Source organism: Bos mutus, chromosome 22 (genome assembly GCF_027580195.1).
Source record: "Bos mutus isolate GX-2022 chromosome 22, NWIPB_WYAK_1.1, whole genome shotgun sequence".
Lineage (NCBI taxonomy): Eukaryota > Metazoa > Chordata > Mammalia > Artiodactyla > Bovidae > Bos > Bos mutus.
In genome coordinates, this window is record NC_091638.1 from 63727617 (window position 1) to 63750507 (window position 22891).

The following is a 22891-nucleotide window of genomic DNA, read 5'->3' on the forward strand; positions in this document are numbered from 1 at the left end:
CTGTTGTGGTTGTTCAGTCACTAAGTCCCGTCTGACTCTTGGGGAACCGGGGGCTGCAGCACGCCAGCCTCCTCTGTCCTCCACAGTGTCTCGGAATTTGCTCAGATCCACGCCCTTTGAGTCGGTGAAGCCATCTAACCATCTCATCTTCCGCTGCCCTCTTCTCCTTTTGCCCTCAATCTTTCCCAGCATCAAGTCTTTTCTAATGAGTCGGCTCTGCATCAGGTGGCCAAAGTATTAGAGCTTCAGCTTCAGCGTCAGTCCTTCCAGTGAATAGTCAGGGTTAATTTCCTTCAGGATTGACTGGATTGATCTCCTTACTGTCCAAGGGACTCTCAAGAGTCTTCCAGCACCACAGTTCGAAAGCATCAATTCTTCAGAGCTCAGTTTTCTTTACGGCCCCCCTTTCACATCTGTTGATGACTACTGGGAAAACCGTAACTTTGGCTGTACGCACCTGTGTTGGCAGAGTGATGTCTCTGCTTTTAATATGCTGTGTAGGTTTTTGGTCAGCTGAGCCTTGGCCCCCAAAGATAGCAGGCTGTAATCTCTGGACCCCATGAATGGGACCTTATAGTAAGCCCCCTGCGTACCAAGGAGTTTCTGTTCTGAGAACACGTTTGTAAGTCTGATTTGTTTGTCGTTCCAGCAAAGTTAGCCTTGATACCCAGCTCAAACAATCAGTATACAGTCCTGTACTACAATAGGTTTATAACACTCTTCACACTAATAACACATTAACAAAAAAATAAGGAAAATATTTTTAATCGTGACAGTACAGTGCCTTGAAAAGTACAGCGGTAGAGTACAACAGCTGGCACACAGGGGCTGGCATCGGGTGAGCAGGGAAGAAGAGTTACTGACTCAAGGAGGGAGAGGAGGTGGGAGGTGGTGGAGCTGAAGGGTGGTCAGAACGGGAGACGGAGGGCGAGCTGCACTTTGGTCACGCCTGACGCTGCCGGACTGCACGGCGCATCTGTGGGTGTTTGCGCCCTGAAGGTCTGAATGGAGGGGACTTACCATATTATGGCAGAGGGGGCTTTGTGGGTGATGACGTTCAGGATCTTGGGGTGGGGAGGATGTTTTGGACGATGTGGGGTGGCGCTGACTGTAGTCTCAGGGGTCCTCATTAGAGGAAGGCAGAGGGGGCTTGGCAGGTACAGGAGGGAGAAGACAAGGGGACAGCAACGCAGAGACTGTGTGCGGAGGAGTAGGGGCGCCCCTAGAATCTGAGAAAGGGGAGCGGAGGAGTAGGGGCGCCCCAGAATCTGAGAAAGGGGAAACGGATTCTTCCCTGAACCTCTAGGACGAGCCAGCTCTGACCACACCTCGGCATTGGCCCTGTGTGGCTCTCCTGGGACTTCTGCCTCTAGAACTGTGGGAGAATGCCTTTCTGTTGTTTTTTCCCAGTAATCTGTGCTCATTTGTTACAGCAGCACCAAACCCGCGTCTGTCGAGCGTCCCAGATTCGAGTAAGAGATCCTGTGTTTTTCCTTCTAGACGTTGATCGTTTTGCTTTTCAAGCTTCAGTCTTCAGCGCGTGCGGCGTTGGCGCGCGTGTGGGGAGGTGGGCGCCGTTTCTGACACTTTGCGTGTGGACGGCCCGCGATGTCAGCATCGTGCGTTTACCGGTTCTTTTCCTTCCAGCACACGGACACACGTTGCATTCCCATGTTTGCAAGGCCCGTCCCAGAGTTCTCCGCTCTTCCCGTTGATCTGTGTCTGTCTCTGTAGCAAACTCATCCTGATCTCGCATTGTAACTGTTCAGGAGGATTTGGCATCTCTTTGTTCCCAAAGTTAGTCCTGGTATTTTTAAAAATTATTTTTTGACCGTGCTGCAAGGCATGTGGGATCTTTGTTCCCTTATCAGGGATTGAACCTGCGCCCCCTGCATTGGAAGGGTGGAGTCTTAACCACTGGACCGCCAGGCAAGTCCCTGTCCTGGTTATTTTTGCTTCTTTCTCCTCTTCTGCAAACTTTACCACCAGAATAAGTTCTGTGAACTTGTGACATGCAGTCCTGCCAGGGTTTCTGTTGGAAGCTGCCTCAAATCTGTGTGTTGTGGAGAACTATTATCTTTAAGATATTAAACTCTAGCTTCCACGGTTATGGTGGATCTCTCCATTCATCTGGTGTTCCTATGAAGACCTGTGTCTTTCTTTCCTGTTTTGTTGTTCTGAATAATGTCCTATTAATTTTCTCCATAAAGGTCTAGCATAGGTTGCTTTAGATACTTTTTCTTATATGTCTTTGGCTCTTGTTGGGACTCTGATCACATTTTTAATATTTTTAAATTATTGTAAATGTAGCAACTTAGTTAACTTTGTGTATTAATTAATTTCTTATCTAGCACTTGCTGAGTGTTTTCAGGGGTTTAAATAATTTATTTACAAGAGCTTGTGGCTTTTCCATGCAGAGAAACCCAGTATCTGAAAAATTCTCTCCCCTCACCTTTTTAACTCTGAAACAGTGTATCCACGTATCTGTTGGCTTGTGTGTTTGTTACATTGATGGCTGCTACAGGATTGGGGCAGATTCACTGTTCCAGTTAGGGAAATGCTCCTTTATTTTGATCTTCTAGATGTTTGGGGTCTGACTGAAGGGGTTTCCTTTCCTAGCCCCCTGACATCCGCCCTGTGGCTGTCAGAGTCCAGGCCTCTGGTCCCCGAGGACACATGGGCTTATCTAACAGCAGCTTGGGTTTGAGAAGCGCTGGGCGGGGCCGCCTCCCAGCAGAGGAGGTCGTGACCTGTTAGTCCTCATGTCCTGATCAATCCCAGGGCCCGCTTTTCTTCAGAGTGAATGGATTCTTGCTTCTGCAAAAGTGTTAGAGGAGTGAGCCACGTGTTTCATGATGAGGTTAGGAGCGGGGGGCACACTGCTTGGTCAGAATCTCTTCATTTATGCTGGAAGAAAACCAAAATATGGGCCTATGATAAAAAAAAAAAAAACAGGCCTTCTGTAGAATCACGTGGCCCTTTTTACATTGGAAAAGACCCTGATGCTGGAAAAGATTGAAGGCAAAAGGAGAAGGGGGACAGAGGATGAGATGGTTGGATGGCATCACAGACTCAGTAGACATGGTTTGAGCAAACTCTGGGAGATGGTGGAGAACAGAGGAGCCTGGTGTGCTGCAGTCCATGGGGTCGCAGAGTTGGACATGGCTGAACAGCATTTGCAGCAGAAGCTCAGATGGGAGCCCCCTGCAGCCCAAACTGGAAACCCAGCTGGCTCTCTCCAGGAGGCGGGGAGCTGGAAGCCGTGGGGACCCCGCTTCCATAGTCCAAGGAGCATAGGCTCCTGAGGGAATTCTGCTGCGTGGAAGGGAAGTGGGTCCATTGTGTGAACCTTCCAAATCCCAGCCTTTCTGTTAACGCACCCAGAATGCCTCTCGATACCTCGCACGCCAGTAACCACACAGAACACGCCAGGAAGGCGCATGATCCTCCTCCTTACTCTCAGTGATCCTCAACGGAGACGTTTTAATTCAGCATCTGGCTCGTCAGCAGCTCTTTTTCTGATTTGGGGAGATCGATTTTGGCTCAAGGATACTGAGTAGCGGTAATACCCCTGGAGCCCTCTTCCTCTGGGCAGAGGAGTGTTTCCGGTTCCCTGCCGTACAGGTCTACCCAGCAAGCGTCCAGGGCGGTTGTGCTTGGCAGGGAGCTGGGTTCTGCGGGCTGTGCCCTGGAGGCGTGGGACACACTTGCTGCGGGAGGTGACATTTGTCCTCTCCAGGAACAGGTGATTCAGGGGTTAAGTGGTTTTGGGAAAATATTGCATCAGCCACTCTGAGAGACGACCCAGAAAGCAGTGCAGGAAATTCTGCAGTCAAGTGATTGCGCTTCCCTGGCGGCTCAGACAGTAAAGAATCTGCTTGCAGTGCAGGAGGCCTGGGTTTGATCCCTGGGTCTGGAAGATCCCCTGGAGAAGGGAACGGCTACCCACTCCAGTACTCTCGCGTGGCGGAGCCTGGCAGGCTGCAGTCCGTGGGGTCTCAAAGAGTCGGACACTACAGAGCCGCTAGCACTTTGACTTTCAAAGTGATTGGTGCATGTTTATTTAATCTAGTTACGTTTCCCAAACTCCTTTGGCCAGGGATGGACTGGAGTGTCTGTGATGGTGTGGTTTTTGGAACACTAGCTGAGAATCACCAGAGGTTAACGGGAGGTGTGGACAGCGGGGCTTCTCGGGAGAGAGGGAAGGAGAGTGTGTGTGGTCTGGTGAGCCAGGTGCAAAGGAAGGACCTAGGGAGCTAGGCAGAGAGACTCGGGGTAGACGAGGATACCAGCAGTTCATGGAAGAGAGAGGAGAGCTATCCTTCTTGGAGTTCATCTGCAGACGCAGGAAGGGACAGACATGGAGTTTATTCTAGACAGTGGTTTCAGAAGAAAGCCTGTCTTGATGGCGATTCTCCTCAGAAATGTGGTTCATGCGTCTAGCTAAGAACATCTGGAGGGCCTCACCCAGTACCCATTCCCTGTGGTTGCCATAGCAAAGGCCCAGAGCCTGGGGGCTTAGACAGCAGACACTCCCTGTCTCCAGGCCTGGAGGCTGGAATCCCAGACCCGGGTGTGGGCGGGGCTGGTCCTCCTGAGGCCTCCCTCCTGTGTGTGTGCACTGCCGTGTCCTCACAGGGTCGTCCCTCTGTGTGTGTGTGTGTGTGTGTGTGTGTCCTGACTTCCTTGTCTGATAAGGACACCAGTCACACTGGACTGTTCATTGTTGTTCAGTCACTGGGGCATGTCTGACTCTTTGTGACCCCGCGGACTGCAGCACACCAGGCTTCCCTGTCCTCCACTGTCTCCCGGAGTTTGCTCAAGTCCATGTCCGTTGAGTCGGTGATGCCATCTGACCATCGCACCCTCTGCCGCCCCCTTCTCCTTTTGCCTTCCACCTTTCCCAGCATTCGCTGGGGGAGGAAAGCCCTGCAGTGTTCTTGCCGTGAGAAGCCTGTGAACAGCAGAAAGAGGCACGTCAGCTGGGGCCCACCCTAGTGACCTCATTTCACCACGCTCACCTCCTGAAAGTCCCGAACTCCAAATACAGCTGCCTTCTGGGGTGCTGGGGGTCAGGGCCCCAACATGTGGCGTTGGTGGTGGGGGGACAGGCTGATGCCATGCTGGTGGGTGGGGTCTGCAGTCATACCTGCCCCGGCCTGCGGTGTGGTGGAGGACGCTGCCCTCAGAGGTGGAGTGGATGCCGCGTGGTGCCAGCTGGGCTGCAGCTGCGGTCCCTCTGCTAGGAGCGGTTGGGGGAGCAACTTCCAGCAGGGGTCCTCTGAAGAGGTGGCGTGTGACCTGAATCGTGGTGTCTCCCTGTCCTCGGGGGTGTGGTCTGATCCCTAGACCACGCCTCCTAGATTCTGACGCAGTTACTGGGGGTCTGGTGCGGCAGAAGCTTCTAGGCAGCCCCCACCCCGCAGTGCTGGTGCCTCCCCGTCCCTCCTCAGTGCGTGTGCCGTGTGGGTGCAGGGGAAAGCGTGTGCGTGTGTGTGTGTGTGCGTGTGTGTGTGTGTGTGTGTGTGTGCTCAGTCATGTCCGACTCTGTGCGAGCCCATGGACCGTAGCCCGCCGGGCTCCTCTGTCCGTGGGATTTCCCAGGCAAGAACACTGGAGTGGGCTGCCATTTCCCTCCCCAGGGGAATCTTCCCGACCCGGGACTGAACTTGAATCTCCTGTGCCTCCTGCATTGGCAGGCGGGCTCTTTACCACTGAGCAACCTGGGAAGCCCAGAGGGAAGAGCACAGCAGATTTAAATGAGCGCCGAGACACAGGAGTGCTTTTCTCTCACCTTCCCAGGTGCCTTCAGCCTCCATCTGGCCCACTGCTGCCCCAAACCCCCTGCTCTGCACCCCTACTCACTGTCAGCCTGTGTTAACTGACCGTCATCTGTTAGTGACTTTCCCAGGGTGTGGCAGAACCTGGGCCCCTCCCGAATCTAGTTCTGACCTACTGGTTCTGGTGGAGGCTGTTGCCAGTCCTTGGCCATGATCTTGAGCTGAGTTCTCACGTCTGCACAAAACCCCAGAGTAGCCCCTGGGCGAGCAGGGTCCCACTGCTTTGAGGACTAGCCGGGTTAGTATATTTGGATGTACAGAGTAGGTGAAGAGTCATAAAACCTCGCTTCTGGTATGTTAAATATGTCAGGTGTCTGAGATTCCACTTGAATAAAAACTTTTTTTTGCAAAAAAACCACATTTGCGTCTGTGTGTGTGTGTGTGTGTGTGTGTATTAACTGTGGCCCACCAGGCTCCTCTGTCCATGGGGTTCTCCAGGCAAGATTACTGGAGTGGGTAGGCATTCCCTTCTCCAGGAGAACTTCCCGAGCCAGGGTTTTCTGCATATCAGGCAGATTCTGTACCATCTGAGTCAGCAGGGAAGCCCCCTATATGTATACACACACATATGAAATAAACCAGAGCTGAGGGAACCTCTGCCTGTTTATAGAGTTCCTTCGTGTGTGTGACTCTTGCAGCTTTGACCTTGGTAGAGTCATTCTGTTTTTACTATGTGTCTTCTGTCCCAGGTCAGCTTTCATATGTTCTCTATGTCTGAGGAGGGAACCAGGAAGAAAACTTAGCTGCCTGCTCCTCACAGGTGTTAGGAGACTCAGGAGGCAGTTTGAGATTTTATGTTTTCTTGGAACAATTGTGTGCTTTCTTGGAACATTTCAGCAGCAAAATGTGGAGTTTGTGTTAAAATTGCTTTTCCCACTGTTACTTTCTTTTGCGCTTATTAATAGGCGCCCAGCAGGGCCAGTGAAGCAAACACATTCTGAGAGATGCTGAATTTATCGACTTGTATTTGTATAGCTTGGTATTTCCCCCAGAGGTTAGTTATACTAGAAACGTCTGCCTACGGGTGGTGAGCAACCTTCCCTTCCGGGTCCTGCCACTGACTTTTCCTGGGGAAGCTGGTTTCCAGATGGAGTTTTTGTCCTTAGTTTCCTATCCTCGGAGCATTCCCCTCCCCTCTCCCCCCTGCCATAGGTTGGAGAAGCCCTTCCACCCATCATGGCATTGCCCCATGAGATGCAGGACACCGACTTCTGTGTGAATTTCAGATTGTTAGTGTTTTAGTGTGAGTACCCCGATGGCTCAGCACGTAAAGAATTCGCCTGCAGCGCAGGAGACAAAGAGACGTGGGTTCTATCCTGGGTCAGGAAGATCCCCTGGAGAAGGAAATGGCAACCCACTCCAGTATTCTTGGCTGAAAACTCCCATGGACAGAGGAGCCTGGCGGGCTGCAGTCCAGTGGTTTACAAAGAGTGGGACACGACTGAGCACCTTACACCCCATGTCCTGCCCACTATTTAGGAAGTACTTAGGATAAAACGTATCCGTTGTTTATCCAAAATGCGAGAGTCCCGGGTGCCCGCTGTGTCACCCGCGGCCCCAACCGCAGTTAATAATTAAGTGTTTCCCCAGGTGTTTGCTTTTCCCGTGGATCAGCTGATTGAGTTACGCAAGCTCCTTTTTAAGGTCAGGACCAGCCTGCTGGGGCTTTTGGCCTGAGCTCCCTGGACGTCCTGGGAGGAAGTGGGCAGGGGTCTGCCTTTTCCCCTCAGCCCTGTCCAGTGGGTTTCGACGGTGGCTCCTTGTGGCCAGGTGAGAACTGCGGGTGGCAGGGGTCTGGGGGACTCCGGGCGCCTTCCCCTCGATTGTCAGTTCCGTGTGGCGCAGACACCCGTAAACCACCCCAGCCCACCTTTGGTTCTCTGGAAAGAAGACCCTGGGGTCAGGTACACTCCACTGTTCAGGCTGCGTGTCCACGATGGGTCACCGGCCTGGGGGCCGCGGCTGCAGGGTCACCCTGGAGGAACAAGGGTGGCCAGCGTCTGCACATTCCCAGGGTTTGCCCGTCGTCTGACCTGTCTCAGAACCACCTCTGGACCTGGACGTGCATGTTGTTCCCACGCCCTGTGCGACAGCCGCGGTTGGTTAGTCGCTCGGTCGTGTCTGGCTCTTTGCGACCCTTGGACTGTAGCCCGCCAGGCTCCTCTGTCCGTGGAATTCTCCAGGCAAGGACACTGGAATGGGTTGCCATTTCCTTCCCCCAGAGTTTGCTCAAATTGGTATCCGTTGAGTCCGTGATGCTATCTGACCGCCTCATCATCTACCGCCCCTTCTCCTTCTGCTTCAGTCTCTCCCGGCATCAGAGTCTCGGGGCATCTAAAGACCACGTCCATCAGGGGGACTTCCCTGGCGGTCCAGTGGCTAGGGGGATGCGCTCCCAATGCAGGGGGCCTGGGTTCCATCCTTGGTCAGAGAACTAGACCTCAAATGCCACAACTCGGACCCGGTGCAGGCAGATAAATATAAAAAAATAAAGACAACGTCGATGTTGGGGCCTCGCCTAGACCAGTTGAATCAGGCCTCCTGGCACCACCGTTTTTTAGAACAAGGTCCCAGGTCGCTTCCTGGTGCAGCGGGATGAAGAGACACTGCTCTGGATGGCTGTGGTTCAGTCAAGTCGTGTCCGACTCTGTGACCCCGTGGACGGCGGCACACCAGGCCTCCCTGTCCATCACCAACTCCTGGAGCCTGCCCAGACTCATGTCCATTGAGTCAGTGATGCCGTCCAACCATCTCATCCTCTGCCGCCCGCTTCTGCTTCTGCCCTCAGTCTTTCTCAGCGTCAGGGTGTTTTCCAATGAGTCGGCTCTTCGCATCAGGTGGCCAAAGGATTGGAGCTTCAGCATCAGTCCTTCCAACGAATATTCAGGATTGATTTCCTTTAGGATTGACTGGTTTGACCCCCTTGCTGTCCAAGGGACTCTCAAGAGTCTTTTCTAGCACCACAGTTCAAAAGCATCACTTCTTGGGCGCTCAGCCTTCTTTATGGTCTGACTCTCTAACCCACGGCAGTGAAAGTGCAGAGTCCTAACCACTGTTCTCGAGGATATTAAAACATGGAAACCTTGTTGGAAATGATTTTATATATATATATGCACCTATATAATGGTACTTCCCTGGTGGCTCAGACGGTAAAGAATCTGCCTCCAACACAGGAGACCCAGGTTTGATCCTTGGGTTGGGAAGATCCCTGGAGAAGAAAATGGCAAGCCACTCCAGTATTCTTGCCTGGGAAGTCCCATGGACAGAGGAGCCTGATGGGCTGCAGTCCATGGGGTCATAAAGATTCAGACACAACTGAGCAACTGAAACAACACACACAATGATGTAGTACGTAATTTATATTTATATTATGTTATAATATGATGATTGTGTGTATGTAATTATCACAATATATTATAATAACATACAACCGTTTCCATATTACAATTATAATTGTAACTGTATTCTGTATTATATAGTATATTTGTGGCATATAATTATGCCAGGCACTCATTTTTTTCCTGGGTAAATGGTGAATGCACAAAGGCAGGAATGAACGTGTTGGTGGAAGTCGCAGCCAGGCTGGCTGGGACCTTCCTAAGGTAGGACCCGGGGTGGCCAGACCCTGTCCTCGGCCTCAGACCCACCCCGCCCTCTCCAGTCTGTGCTCTTGTACGGTTGGAAAAATATGTAACCCAAGTGACAGGCGTTTGTCGGTGAATTCAGGAGTCCCCCAGTGCACTGAAGTTTAGTGGAGGATGGGATGTACTCTGCAAATTCTAGGCTTCCCTGGTGGCTCAGATGCTAAAGCATCCACCTCCAATCGGAAAGATCCTCTGGAGAAGGGAATGGCAACCCACTCCAGTGTTCTTGCCTGGAGAATCCACGGACAGAGGAGCCTGTGGGCTACAGTCCATGGGGTCACAAAGAGTCGGACGTGACTGAGCAACTATTTTCACTTGGTAGTTTTACTTTAAGAAACGAAACCCTTCCCTGGGTGATACCAGTAATCTGCTGTCTGAGATGTTTGACCAGGGACCCCTCACGGGAGGTATGAAGGCAGAAGGCTGAGGAGGAGGCCAGGCTGCGGGGTTGGGTGGATCACTTTGCAGCTGCTTAGACTTGAGGCCTGCTGGCCAGGAAGAGAGCTCACAGGAGGTCTGACCACGTGGAGTCACTTGGTTCTGGGAGGACCTGGGGAGGAGGGCAGGCTGGCCAGGGAGTCGCTGCAGCTTGCTCCAGGCCCGGGTGCTGCATGGCTGACCTCAACCAGGCCAGATTTTCCTGGTGGTCAGGATGAGCCAGATCTCGGGGTTTTCATGTGAAGCCTCCGGGTTAGGACTCACTCAGCCTCTGCAGGTTGGACATAGCAGCGTTTATTGACCCCGTGTCTGAGGACGGCCCGGGTGCTCTTGGCGGTAGGGGAGCCCCTGACCCAGACATGGTCTTGCCTTTCCCTGGGTGTGTGGGAGGGTGCATTTTCTGGGGTGGCGTCTGCACTTTGCTGGGCTTCGTGTGTCTAATCAGTGGCTGGGAATGTCCTGGGACCTGGTGGCCCAGAAGAGAAGCACTTCCATGGGTGTCCGCTGACCTTAAGTGAACTCTGGAGGTAAATGGTGGGCATCAGCCTTCTCAGACTGGACGCCGAGTTGGCACTGACTGAGCTGTGTCCTGCCTGGGACTTTTCTGAGGCTCGTCACCCCAAAATGAATGGCTTCTGGGGCCATGCACCCCAGCCCCTGGGGTAGTCGGACAGGTGGCCATCTTCCTCCCCTCCCTCCCCATTGCTTTTCTCCCCGCACCTCTACTGTGAAATATTTCCAGCATAAAGAGACGCACAGAGAATAGCATTGCAAGCATCTGTGTCCCACGTTTGTTGAAGTCTGGCTTTCTCTCGTCACCTGGAACTATTTCGAGGAAACTGAAAGTTACAAGTGACGTCACAGGCACTGTGACCCCCTTTCTGCCCCCTGCCCCCCACTTGGGCGTTCCTGTTGCCGTGGGTTCCTCTGTCCCATCGCTCACGTCGTGCTCACTTCAGGCTGCAGACGGGCCTGTGTCTTCCCGGCCTTTCTGAACAAGGACACCGTGTCTGAATGGCCCTTTCTCAGGGCTCCATTCGGGGCCCTGAGTGGGTCGTTGGGGTCCACGCTGCTCTCAGGTGTACTGTCTGTGGGAAGAAGAGACCACACCTTGGTCGGGCAGACCCTGAATGACTAGGGGTGGTGTGTGAGCTGGGTTAGCCAGGACACCCTGTTTTGTAGGGAACAGCCTGGGACATCTTTCTTGTTCCGTGAACTTGACCATTGACTTCCTTTACCAAGTTCACACAGAAGTGCAATTGCTGGTTTGGCATGCACCCCCCGGCCCAGGACCCCTGGTCGTCTCAGCTTTTAGCCTGACCTTTCTGAGCCGGGCCCCCAGTCCTGGGCGTGTCTCATGGGCAGGTTTTAGCCTGACCTTTCTGACGCCTGCCCACAGACCTGGGGGTGTCTCGTGGGCAGCCTGCCCCCAGTTCTGTCCTGCTAATGCCCGTGGAATGAGATGGCGGTTGGCCCCCTCACGTGGGTCCTTGCCGGGGGGCTTTTATTGCACTTGATGGTGGGGAAGCTGCCCTCCCAGCCTCCGCAGGCTCTTGGAGACCCCCGGCCCTCCCCCATCAGCCTTTGGGTTCCGCTGTGCTCCCGGGCCTGGAGATTATCTCATTTCTGAGCCTGGCCCTGCGTGCTGGGTCTATTTTTACACAGTACCTATCATTGCCATGTTTGAAGCAGAGGGGGTTATTATAGCAGGAGCTTGGTACCCTTCTGACCCAAAGCCTGCATCTCTCTGCCTGCTGCTCTTCCTCCAAGAAAAACAAAGCGAGCTGTTCCTCTTACTCCCGAACGTTTCAGACCGCCCACTGCCCCTTCGGTCCGTCCCCGTGAGCTGTGGCTGCGGCCACAGTGAGTTCGGGCTCCTTTTAAGCGCTAGGTTTCCAAGCAGCGGGGCAGGGCTCTCGGGGCCCCCACAGGTCCTGCCTGGCTTGGGCCCGGGAAGGGGTGGGGTGTGTGGAGGTGTGTGTGTGTTACCCACGGTCACCCAGCCTGCGACTGCGCCTCCGACACCGGCCTCTGCCACGCCCCCGGCTTCCTCCTCGAGCCTCCCCTGATGTCTGTCTCCCTCCTCCCCTCTCCGTGTAGAAACGCACAGCCATGCCACGCAGCCCCACGTCCAGCGAGGACGAGATGGCCCAGAGCTACTCAGACTCCTCGGAGGAGTCGGACTCGGACAGTTCCAAGGAGGAGACCATCTACGACACCATCCGGGCCACGGCCCAGAAGCCGGGCGGCGCCAGGGCGGAGGAGGGCCAGGCCCACACGCTGGTGCTGCGCATCGTCATCGAGGACCTGCAGCAGACGGTGAGCCCGCCCGCCCGCCCGCCCACCGCCCGCGTTCCGGCCCATGGCAGGTGTGACCTGGGCTCGAGGGGCCTCTGCTCGCCCCCTGCCCCACCGGTTCCCGAGGCCCTGCTGCTGCTGCCCCCTCCCCACGAGCGCCCCGCCCACCCCCTCCTGCTGGGCCCTCCTCACTGCTCGTGGCACCTACTATGTGCAGGGACGGAGGCCAAGCCTCTGAGCAGAGAGACCAGCCTTGCAGAGGCAGCGAGCACAGTGGGTGCCTTAGTAAATGGGCTGCCTGCCCCGGGCAGGCCCTGCTGCCTCCCCTGGCACTGGGGCTCCTGCTTCCTGGAGTCTGCAAGCTCTGCCCGGTGTGCCCTTCCCTGCCCTGCCCGCCAGCAGCCCCTGAGTCGTCCCTTGAGGTCCGAGCCCCATGCTGTCTTATGCACACGAGGGAGACATTCCTTCAATGCTGAATTTGCATGAGGTCCCGGTGGCCACAGCGGGTGCAGGAGAGGGGAATCCCTGGCTGTGGTGCTGTTTTGGGGGCCTTGGAGAACGCAGGAGGGGCTCCCTCTGGGGTGGACAGGACGCACGCTGAAGCTGGGTGGGTGGGCCTGGCAGGGGTGGGGGGCTGCACCGGGCATGGTGGGGGAACCCTTCGGGCTGGCCAGGGCTGGACCTGAGCCCCCTGCAGAGTCACGTCCAGGGTCTGGCTGGTGGATATGGCGTCCAGGCCCGAGGCGAGGCTGGGAAGGTTCGGTGACCCCAGGAGGGGTTTCTGGAGGCTGGCAGGTGGCGCACAGACCCACATTCGTGCTGAGTGGGTGCCTCCCAGTGGGGATTCTTGTCTCTTGGGATCAGGTGACTGGGGTCTCAGCCCGTGCTGGGTGGGCTCCGCTCTGGGGCATCTCCTTTCTCGTCATCTCTGCCCCTTAGGTCTCCGTGGGGCTTGTGTGCCTGAGAAGACCCCTCATGTTAGAGTTTAGAGAGGAGGTGGGAGAGGCGGGGCTGGGGCGGGTGTAGACGGCCTCTGGGAGGCTCCAGCCTGTGAGCTTGAAGGCCCTGCTGGGAAGGGGTCTGACTGGGGTCAGAGGGACTGGGGAGGCCCGCGGCGCCACCTCCTGGCCGGATGGCACCGGTGCGGCCCTTGGGCTCTGACCCAAGGCCCAGTCTCCTGCGCCTCAGGTCTCCCAGGAAACCCCCGCTCCTGGGGAGGGGCCCTACCTGGGCCGAGGGTGCTGTGCTCTGGGGTCATCTCAGGGCCAGCTCTCACGACCCCACCTTCCCGGGAGGGCTCAGGCGGACCTGAGCCCTAGAACCATCCTGGCAGCAGGGCAGGCCCAGCGTTCATTCTTCCTTCTGACTCATCTGACATCTCTTATGAAAGTTACATGATTATTATAAAAAGCTTCAGGTCATGTGCATTGGAGAAGGAAATGGCAACTCACTCCAGTGTTCTTGCCTGGAGAATCCCAGGGACGGCGGAGCCTGGTGGGCTTCCGTCTATGGGGTCGCACAGAGTCGGACACGACTGAAGCGACTTAGCAGCAGCAGCAGCAGCAGCAGCTCCAGGAGCGGTTGTTTCAGACGTGTCTCTCCAAGGGGTTGCAGGTAATGGGTGGCCTGGGCAAGCACAGACTCAAAGTACATACGCTGTTAATAAATCAGCCTCATTAAGGTGACTTAATTTGAAAGTAAAGGGAGAAAAGGTCAATGAAGAAAAAGCTGAACTTTAGTATGTTTTTTTTTGCCACAAGAGAGACTTGTTTCCAAATGAATCTATCAAGTTAAAGGAAATGATTACAAAAACACTGGGAGGCTGACCTCTTTATTGGTTTTCATTTTTGATTAGTTTTTTTCTCCTGTTTTTTTATTTTTTGGCTGTAAGGAACTTAGTGTTCTCTCCCTGTATATTGGGGGTGGATTAAGCTAATTGCTGTAATAAACAGCCCTCCAAACCTCAGGCACCCGACACATAGATGTTGTATTTCTCAGTCCCCTGGGGATTGGCAGGAATGAGGAGGGGGTGGTTCACATGTGCGTCTATGGGGTCGCACAGAGTCGGACGCGACTGAAGCGCCTTAGCAGCAGCAGCAGCAGCAGCAGGTCTTGTGGGAAAGCACAGAGGCCAGCTCCAGGAGCAGTTGTTACTATTGTTTCATGAACATTTCAGACGTGTCTCCAACACACGTGTATATGTGAGGCCTCTCCTCCCCACCCACCGGTTCTTGCTGGTGTGGGGCGCTCTGCCCGCGTCGCCGTCCACCCCGCGTGACGCCTGCAGCCTTCAGAGCCCTGGGGTCTCAGTGCCTCTCCCACGGTCACCGCTCATTGCCGGCGCACAGAGGCCTTCTCTCGTGCCCGCTCTGCGTGCCGTCCCACCTCTTACGTGGGTGGAGCTGACCATCCAGGGTTTTCTCAGGAGGAGGTCGTGTGGGCAGTGCTTCCCCAGTGACCGGCCCGCTGGTCTCGCTGGTCTCACCGCTGGCGGTCGTGATGCTCTTTGCAGCCCATCGCCCGCGGGGGATGCAATGGGTGAGGGTCCCGAATGCCTCTGGCTGCATCTCATCTGTGGACCAGTGCACAGCCTTGTTGCGTGTGCGCTTTTGTGTCAAGAGTATTATTTAATACACGCAGTTGACTCAGGATTAGCGCCAGGCTCACGGCCAGCAGCCTCTGACTCTCACCTGGAGGCGCTCGCCTGACTCGTGGTTTCTCCCCGAGGCTCATCACCGCCTTCTTGTCCGTGGACACCAGACCCAGCTTCAGCTCTGTGCCTAGGGGCCATTTTAAACCTCAGGACCACCAACAAAAAGCACCGAAATGCAAAACTGGGCCCTGAATAGACCCGGATAAAGACTGCTGTTTATAAGATCACAGCGGGCCCAGAAGGGAGCCGGCTGGGGGCGGGCATGGCTGCTGTGTCTGCGAGTGGTCACAGCGGTGCTGCTCGTATTGATCTGGGGTTACCAGTAAATTTTAGCAAGTAGGCAAATCCCCAAATACATAATCCGCAAAGAATAAGGACTGCGTACAAGAGCATGTCAGCTAGTGTGTGGTTTTCTTGTGGAATCTTGAGCCACTGTTCCTGCCCCATGTCGCCCCAGACCTGCAGGGATGTCGTTGTATAGTCTGCTTGCCCTGAACTTATGCTAGAAGTATCTTGTCCAGGACTTGATTTTTTTTCTTTACTGGATTCCTAAAGAATTGACTTCAGTTACTAACCCAGGTGGCTCAGATGGTGAAGCATCTGTCTGCAGTGCGGAGACCTGGGTTGGATCCCTGGGTGGGGAAGATCCCCTGGAGAAGGGCGTGGCAACCCACTCCAGTATTCTTGCCTGGAGAATTCCATGGACAGAGGAGCCTGGCGGGCTACAGTCCCTGGGGTCACAAAGAGTCGGACATGACTGAGTTGACTAAGCATCCGGGTAGTGTTTGGTGCTGGCCATTCTGTTTTTCCTGAAGAGTCTGTTTCCCAGATTTTTCCTTTTCCCCCTTTCTCTCTCTGGGAGCTCTTCTCTGTTTCAATGACACAGTTTTTTGAGTTGACTAAGCATCCGGGTAGTGTTTGGTGCTGGCCATTCTGTTTTTCCTGAAGAGTCTGTTTCCCAGATTTTTCCTTTTCCCCCTTTCTCTCTCTGGGAGCTCTTCTCTGTTTCAATGACACAGTTTCCCCTTTGTATTGAAATACAGTGGATTTACAATGCTGTGTTGATTTCAGATATATAGCAAAGTGATTCAGGTATACACATACATATATCAATATGTATAAATATCTATTCTCTTTCAGATTCTTTACCCTTAAAGGTTATTACAAAACGGAGTATGGTTCGCTGTGCTATACTGTAGGTCCTTGTTGGTTATTTCATATGTGTGTATACGTTAGTCCCAAACTCTTAATTTATCCCTCTCCCGTCTTTCCCTTTGGTAACCATGTTTATTTTCTATGTCTGTGAGTTTATTTCTGTTTTGTGTGAGTTCATTTGTGTCTTTCCTTAGACTCCACATGTAAGTGATACTGTATGGTGCTCGTCTGACTGACTTCGCTTAGTATGATCATCTCTGGGTCCATCCCTTTGGTAACCATGTTTATTTTCTATGTCTATGAGTTTGTTTCTGTTTTGTGTGAGTTCATTTGTGTCTTAGACTCCACACGTAAGTGACACTGCATGGTGCTCGTCTGACTGACTTCGCTTAGTATGATCATCTCTAGCTCCATCCATGGTGCTGCAAATGGCGTAATTTCTTCCTTTTTATGGCTGAGTAATGTTCCGCTGTAGGTGCCTCGTCTTCTCTGTACACACATCTGTCGGTGGGCATTTAGGTCGCTTCCAGGGCCTGGCTGTTGTGAATGGAGCTGCAGTGCGCGCTGAGAGGCACGTATCTTTTTGAATTATGAGCGTGCCCAGGAGTGGGGTTGCTGGGTCATAGGGGGGTTCTGGCTTTAGTTTTTCGGGCACCTCCGCACTGCTCTCCGTCGTGGGGGTACAGGCACCTTTAGTACTGGCTTTTCCGCCTCTCGCTCCGTCATCCTTTCCCCTGTTGCTTCGATCGCCTGTCACTTCCTGTTCCTCCTTTCTTTACAGCACGTTCAGGTGCGTCTGTTCTGATTGATCTTTTTGGAAATTACTCTTTCGAGTTGTTGTTTGTAGAGTAGATTTCACGGCTTATTACTTTTCCCCGGCACAAAGCACTGAGCTCTCTCTTCTTCTGCTCAGGTGTGCTTTCACCCGGAGCAGCTGAGCCTGCTGTCTGGCTTTTGCATGCTGTCCTCCTTCCTTTTCTCTGTGCCTTTTCCTGCGACATCTTCCTTATTTCTGCGCTGTTTCTCCTGACCTGTCCCTGTGGTTTGTCAGTGACTTGAATTTCTGTTTGTTCTGGTCTCGAGAGTGAGTCAGACTTGGGGGTCTGTCTGTTGGCCCTTTTAGACACAGGCCCAGGGGCAGGGAGTGTTGAGTCTTTGTAGAAGGTCCAGGCTCTCTTTTCTGAGGTTTCCTGGTGCAGGGAGCTGCCCCGTTCTTGTGGAGGGACACCCGCGACACTCCCACTCAGAAGCCCTGCCAGGAGGGGTCTCTGCGGGATAGTCAGCCTCAGGGGGCTTCTTTGTCCCCCCGCCCCTGGCTCAGTCAGAGGAAGGAAGAGAGACGGACCTTGAGTTCACATCTGTCAAGATTTGAGTATAGTAGTGCACAGCAGCAGCAATGTTGGAGAAGGCGATGGCGCCCCACTCCAGTGCTCGTGCCTGGAAAATCCATGGATGGAGGAGCCTGGTAGGCTGCAGTCCATGGGGTCTCGAAGAGTCGGACACGACTGAGTGACTTCACTTTCACTTTTCACTTTCCTGCACTGGAGAAGGAAATGGCAACCCACTCCAGTGTTCTTGCCTGGAGAATCCCAGGGACGGGGGAGCCTGGTGGGCTGCTGGCTATGGGGTCGCACAGAGTCGGACACGACTGAAGCGACTTAGCAGCAGCAGCAGTGCATAATGTCTGGATTTTTAGATACTTCCCTGGCAGTCCAGTGGCTAAAAATCCACACTTCCAATGCAGGGGGCGAGGATTTGATCCCTGGTCAGGGAACTAAGATCCCGCATGCCACAGGACGTGGCCAAAAAAAAAACCCGCAAAATACCTGGATTTTTGTCCCTGCCAGGGAACATCGGGGGATCCTCCCCGTGGAGGGTTCGGTTTCCGTGGAGCATCCAAGGCGGGGTGTTTCTGGCCGTAGGTCATGCCTGTTTTCGACTTTGGACGCTTTCATTGCTTGGGGTCACTGGGTCAGACCGACTTCACTCCTTCTTGGCCCCTGGGTGCAGCCCTGCTCATCCCTGCGGGGCGCTGGAGTAGGGACCTGGTGACCCTGCCCCCACCCCCGGCGTGGATGGATCCTCACGCTGCGGGTTTAACCCTCTGAGCCCCTAGATCCTGTTACTGTTTATCAGTGCTGGAGGATTCAGAGACTGGGGAAGCACTCCCCTCAGATTTCAGACTCCAGACCCGAGACTGAACGGGAAGGCCGAGGGCGGGCTGAGGACGGAGCCGCTAGGGTGACGTGCCCCTTCTCTGCCATTTCCCCGAGGTGGGCTGCCCGTGTCCCCGGGGCTGGTACTCAAGGTCTGCAAGCCTGAGGTCCCCTGGCAGGTATGCAGTGAGCCAAGCGGGCTGGACTTACAAATGTGTGTGTCCCCCACTGGTTTCCTTAGTCAAAGCCCATCCGTCAGTACCATGTACCCAGGGAGGCCCTTTTCCTCACAGCGGGGAGGGGCTATCTGCTAACCTGGCTGCTGAGAGGTTCTGAGGGCAGCCAGGCGCGTGGGTGGGATGTCAGGCCAGGCCGTCCCAGGCCTGCTGATGGGCCAGGAGGTGTTCTGTCCTCAGACCATGGGCTTTGGGGACCCACAGGGGGCTTCCCAGGCGGTGCTAGTGGTAGAGCATCTGCCTGCCAATGTGGGAGACGCAAGAGACTCAGGTTCCACCCCTGGGTTGGGAAGATCCCCTGGAGGAGGGTATGGCAACCCCCTCCAGTATTCTTGCCTGGAGAATCCCATGGGCAGAGGAGCCTGGTGGGCTTCAGTCCGGGGGCTCACGAAGAGTCAGACATGACTGAGCCACTAAACTGCCAAACCATCGGGAGTTACTGGTGGAGACACACCTGCTCTGCAAAAGGAAGATTCTTCCCCAAAGGAAGATCCTTTCAGGGTCTGGACTCCACTCCCAGAGGCATAACTGTTTCCAGAAACTTCTGAAGACCACTTCTCTTCTCTTTGCTTTGTCCTGAGACAAACAAAGGCCCTGGAGCCTGAGACTAGAAATCCCATGGGTGTGAGCACTCGGACAGAGCAGCCCTTGTTCCCATGAGAAGGCCCTTGCCTTGGTGAGTCCTGGAGGCGGAGATGCAAGACCTGCCTGGAATCCTGCCCTGAGGGCTCTCGGTGCTGCCGAGCGGGTTCCTCAGCCCAGTGCCCGCCGCAGCTGCTCAGGGGGCGGTGCCGCTTCTGCACCAGGTGGGGTCTCTCCCCGGGTGGGGTCCCTCCCCGGGTGGGGGTCCTCTCCGGGTGGGGTCCCTCCCCAGGTGGGGGTCCTCTCCGGGTGGGGGTCCCTTCCCGGGTGGGGGTCCTCTCCGGGTGGGGGTCCCTCCCCGGGTGGGGTCCCTCCCCGGGTGGGGTCCCTCCCCGGGTGGGGTCCCTCTCCGGGTGGGGGTCCCTTCCCGGTTGGGGTCCCTCCCCAGGTGGGAGTCTCTATGCAGGTGGGTTCCCTCCCCAGGTGGGGTCTCTGCCCAGGTGGGTTTCTCCCAGGTGGGGTCCCTCCCCCGGTGGGGTCCCTCCCAGGTGGGTTTCTCCCCAGGTGGGTCCTCCCAGGGTGGGGTCCCTCCCGGGGGGTCCCTCCCCGGGTGGGGGTCCTCTCCGGGTGGGGGTCCCTCCCCGGGTGGGGTCCCTCCCCGGGTGGGGGTCCTCTCCGGGTGGGGGTCTCTCCCTGGGTGGGGTCTCTCCCCGGGTGGGGTCCCTCCCCGGGTGGGGTCCTTCTCCGGGTGGGGGTCCCTTCCCGGGTGGGGTCCCTCCCCGGGTGGGGTCCCTCCCCGGGTGGGGTCCCTTCCCGGGTGGGGTCTCTCCCCGGGTGGGGTCCCTCTCCGGGTGGGGGTCCCTTCCCGGTTGGGGTCCCTCCCCAGGTGGGAGTCTCTATGCAGGTGGGTTCCCTCCCCAGGTGGGGTCTCTGCCCAGGTGGGTTTCTCCCCAGGTGAGGGTTCCTCCCCAGGTACGGTCCCTCCCCGGGTGGGGGTCCCTCCCCGGGTGGGGTCTGGACATGCTTCTTGGCCCACGTGACCCCTCTTTATGCATTTCAGCAGGACTGGAGTGTTGAGCTTTGGGTGGAGAGCGCTGGTCCTCCTTCCAGGAACGCTCCCTCAGGTTGCTGCACACTCTGGTGATCAGAGTCCTGAGTGTGGGGGGTGCTCAGGCCACGCAGGGTGCCGTTGAGTGGGCTCCCGGGCGTGGCGGGCGGGCATTCCTGCTGTTTGCTGGAGCATCGCAGATGCACAGGGAGCTCACGGTGGGGTTGAGGGTTGGCATGCATCCATTAACCTGGCCTTTTAAGCAGGAGGCATGCGCCAACATCAATAGAAACTGTAGCTCTTGTGTTCTTTCTGTTTGGGGCACAGCAAACAGACGTGGGACCAGCGCTGGCACCGGGGCCCTCACAGTCCTGTCCAGCCCTCCCTGAGTGTCACATCACACGGATGGCGCAGAAGAATGCAGAGGGGATGGGGACGCGCTCTCTGGGTTCCCCTGGGTGTTATGTGGCTTCAGCCCCCTCGCCCACCTCCACCCAAGAGTTGGCACCGAGCCGCTGCAGGGAGCTGCCGGTCCTCGTGTCGGTCCCCACGACCCGCCTGGGCGAGTTAACAGTGGTCCCTGGGCCTGCTCTGCCGGGCAGAGGCTTTGGGAAAATGCCTTTGTGCTGTAATCAGCGCTTCCGTCTGTTAGATAGCTGCATCTTCAAGTTTATGTAATTTGGAAAACGCGTCTCAGCTGCTCTCCTCACCGCTAGGCCACAATTCATCTCCTTTCACCCATGTGTCTCTCACTCAGATTTCTCCCCAAGAGCAGCATCCCGCATCCCCGCAGCATCCCGCATCCCCACAGCATCCCGCATCCCCGCAGCATCCCGCATCCCCGCAGCATCCCGCATCCCCGCCCACCTGCCTCCCCACCCAGCCACACACATAAGCTGACAGCCGCACTTCCGGATCCATCACTTGCCTCCAGTCTGGCCATCAGATGGGCTCAATCCAAGGACCTCAGCCCTCCTGCTCGTCACTGAGGCTCCACACAGAACTCCAAGCTGCAGAGGCTTCACCTCCTCCTCCGTTGGGTCTTTAATCCCTCCTTTATCCTGTTGCCGCAGGCGACCATCATGTTTGCTTTTCACATCTGAGGCTTCCTGTGTTGTTGAGGAAGGGGAGGACTTTATCCTGTGCTGGCAGTTTTGAGTCCATCTCCTCCTGCGGTAGCTGAGAATCCAGCCCCTATGGCTGACCTCTGGCGCTGCAAAGACCAGGAGGTGGGCATGCATCGTGAGAGAAGGTTCTGGAAGGGCCTGTGCAGGAGTGCCTGGTTGCCTTGAGATGCTCCATCAGAGCCCACGGCCAGGCAGGTGTCCCGTTCATCACTGAGCTCCCTGGGGGTCGGAGTCTCCTTCCAGACTTGGTTCCACTCTCAGATGTGGCCTCGGTTCCCCAGGATGTGTTTTTCCCTGAGGGGGATGAGGTGGGTTGGATGAACCTTCTGCCGTATTCTCTGGACTTCCAGGCGCTGGGTCAGCAGAGAGCGAGAGGCTTGGGCCAAGGGACTGGTTGGCCGAGCTTGGCCACTGCAGCCCAGCCCTTGGGGCTCCCTGCTGCCCGGGCTTGTCTCGTTCAGACAGTATTCCTTCTCAGGGGAATCTCATTTCTCATGACAGCTGGGCTTGGCGAGGCTCTACCCGGCTGCACTCCAAGAGGAGGCCCTGTTACCACCCATGTCTGTCCAGCGCCCTCTGCCAGTCACGTCTCTGGCTGGACCTCCCGTCTGGGGCACAGACTTCATTTCTCCCTTGACACGTTCTCAGTCGGAATCTCAGAGGCACCTTGACTCAGATGGTGCAGACCAGATGCTGCCACGCTGTCCCCTTCCCTCTGACCCTCCAAACCTGGCCCGCAGGGTCCCTCTCTCCCCAGTGGTTACTGTAGAAAGACCCAAGCTCATGGAGGTGTCATCACAGGCTATGAAGTTCATCCCTTGGAGGGCACCATCCGGCGGTTTTCAGTAAGTCTGCTGAGCTGTGCACCCACCGTCCGGGTCTGGACTCTGCCCGTCACCCGCGATGTTTCTCTGCGGCTCATCCTCAATCCCCCTTCCAGCCCTGACAATCGCTGACCATGTTCTGTCTCCACACACGGAGTCCCCTCTTCTGGATGATCCACGTGAGCACGTCACGTGGTGTGTGGGCTTTCACATCTGGCTTCTCTCATCCAGCAGCGTGGCCGTGAGGCTCATCCACATGGTAGCCTCTGTGTTTTATTTCTTTTTATCGCCAAGTCGTAACTTACTGATCATGTGGCTTGTTCCATCCCCGTGGTGATGGTCAGTTGGGTTGTTCCCACTTTGGGCTCTGAACCTTCTCTGATTCTTTGTCTGAGCCAGAACCCAGGAGTTATCCAGGGCCTGTCATCATCCTTCAGCCCGTGCACTGCCAGGCCCTGCCCTTGACCTTCTGAATCCCTTTGAACCCGCGTCACTGTCTCCCCACCGCAGCCCTGTCTCCTCCATCTTCCCTCTGGGGGGCTGCAGATGCCTCTTCTCTCACAAGTGTTCTGCACTTGCCGAAAGTGATTTTTTAATGTGAACCCAGTTGCTACTTTGTTGTAGAACCCCCCTCCCTCCTCGAGGCTTTCTGTTTTCAGGATCAGATCAAGTGTACATGGCACCTTGTCCCCTGCAGATCCTCCAGCTCCATGTTTAGGACATCACGAATTCATCTCAGCCCTCGCCTGCACTGCACGAGGGGTGACGTCCGAGTTGAGCCCCAGGTGATGAGAGATTAGCTTGTAAAGCTCTTTGGCTAGACCTTCTGGGCAGAGGCTGGCAGGAGTGGCATGCCTGAGGTGGGAACGAATGGGCTTGGTGTGTCAGAG

The 22891-nt window shown here is 55.6% G+C and overlaps 1 protein-coding gene across 1 annotated transcript in view; it reads left to right on the top strand.

Annotated features, from left to right (window-relative positions):
- Positions 1-22891, top strand: part of SHANK2 (SH3 and multiple ankyrin repeat domains 2) — a 563804-nt gene that overhangs the window by 79901 nt on the left and 461012 nt on the right. Inside the window, 1 exon segment of the mRNA XM_070359054.1 lies at positions 12023-12241. Coding sequence (XP_070215155.1) covers positions 12035-12241 — 207 coding nt within the window. The 5' untranslated portion in view covers positions 12023-12034.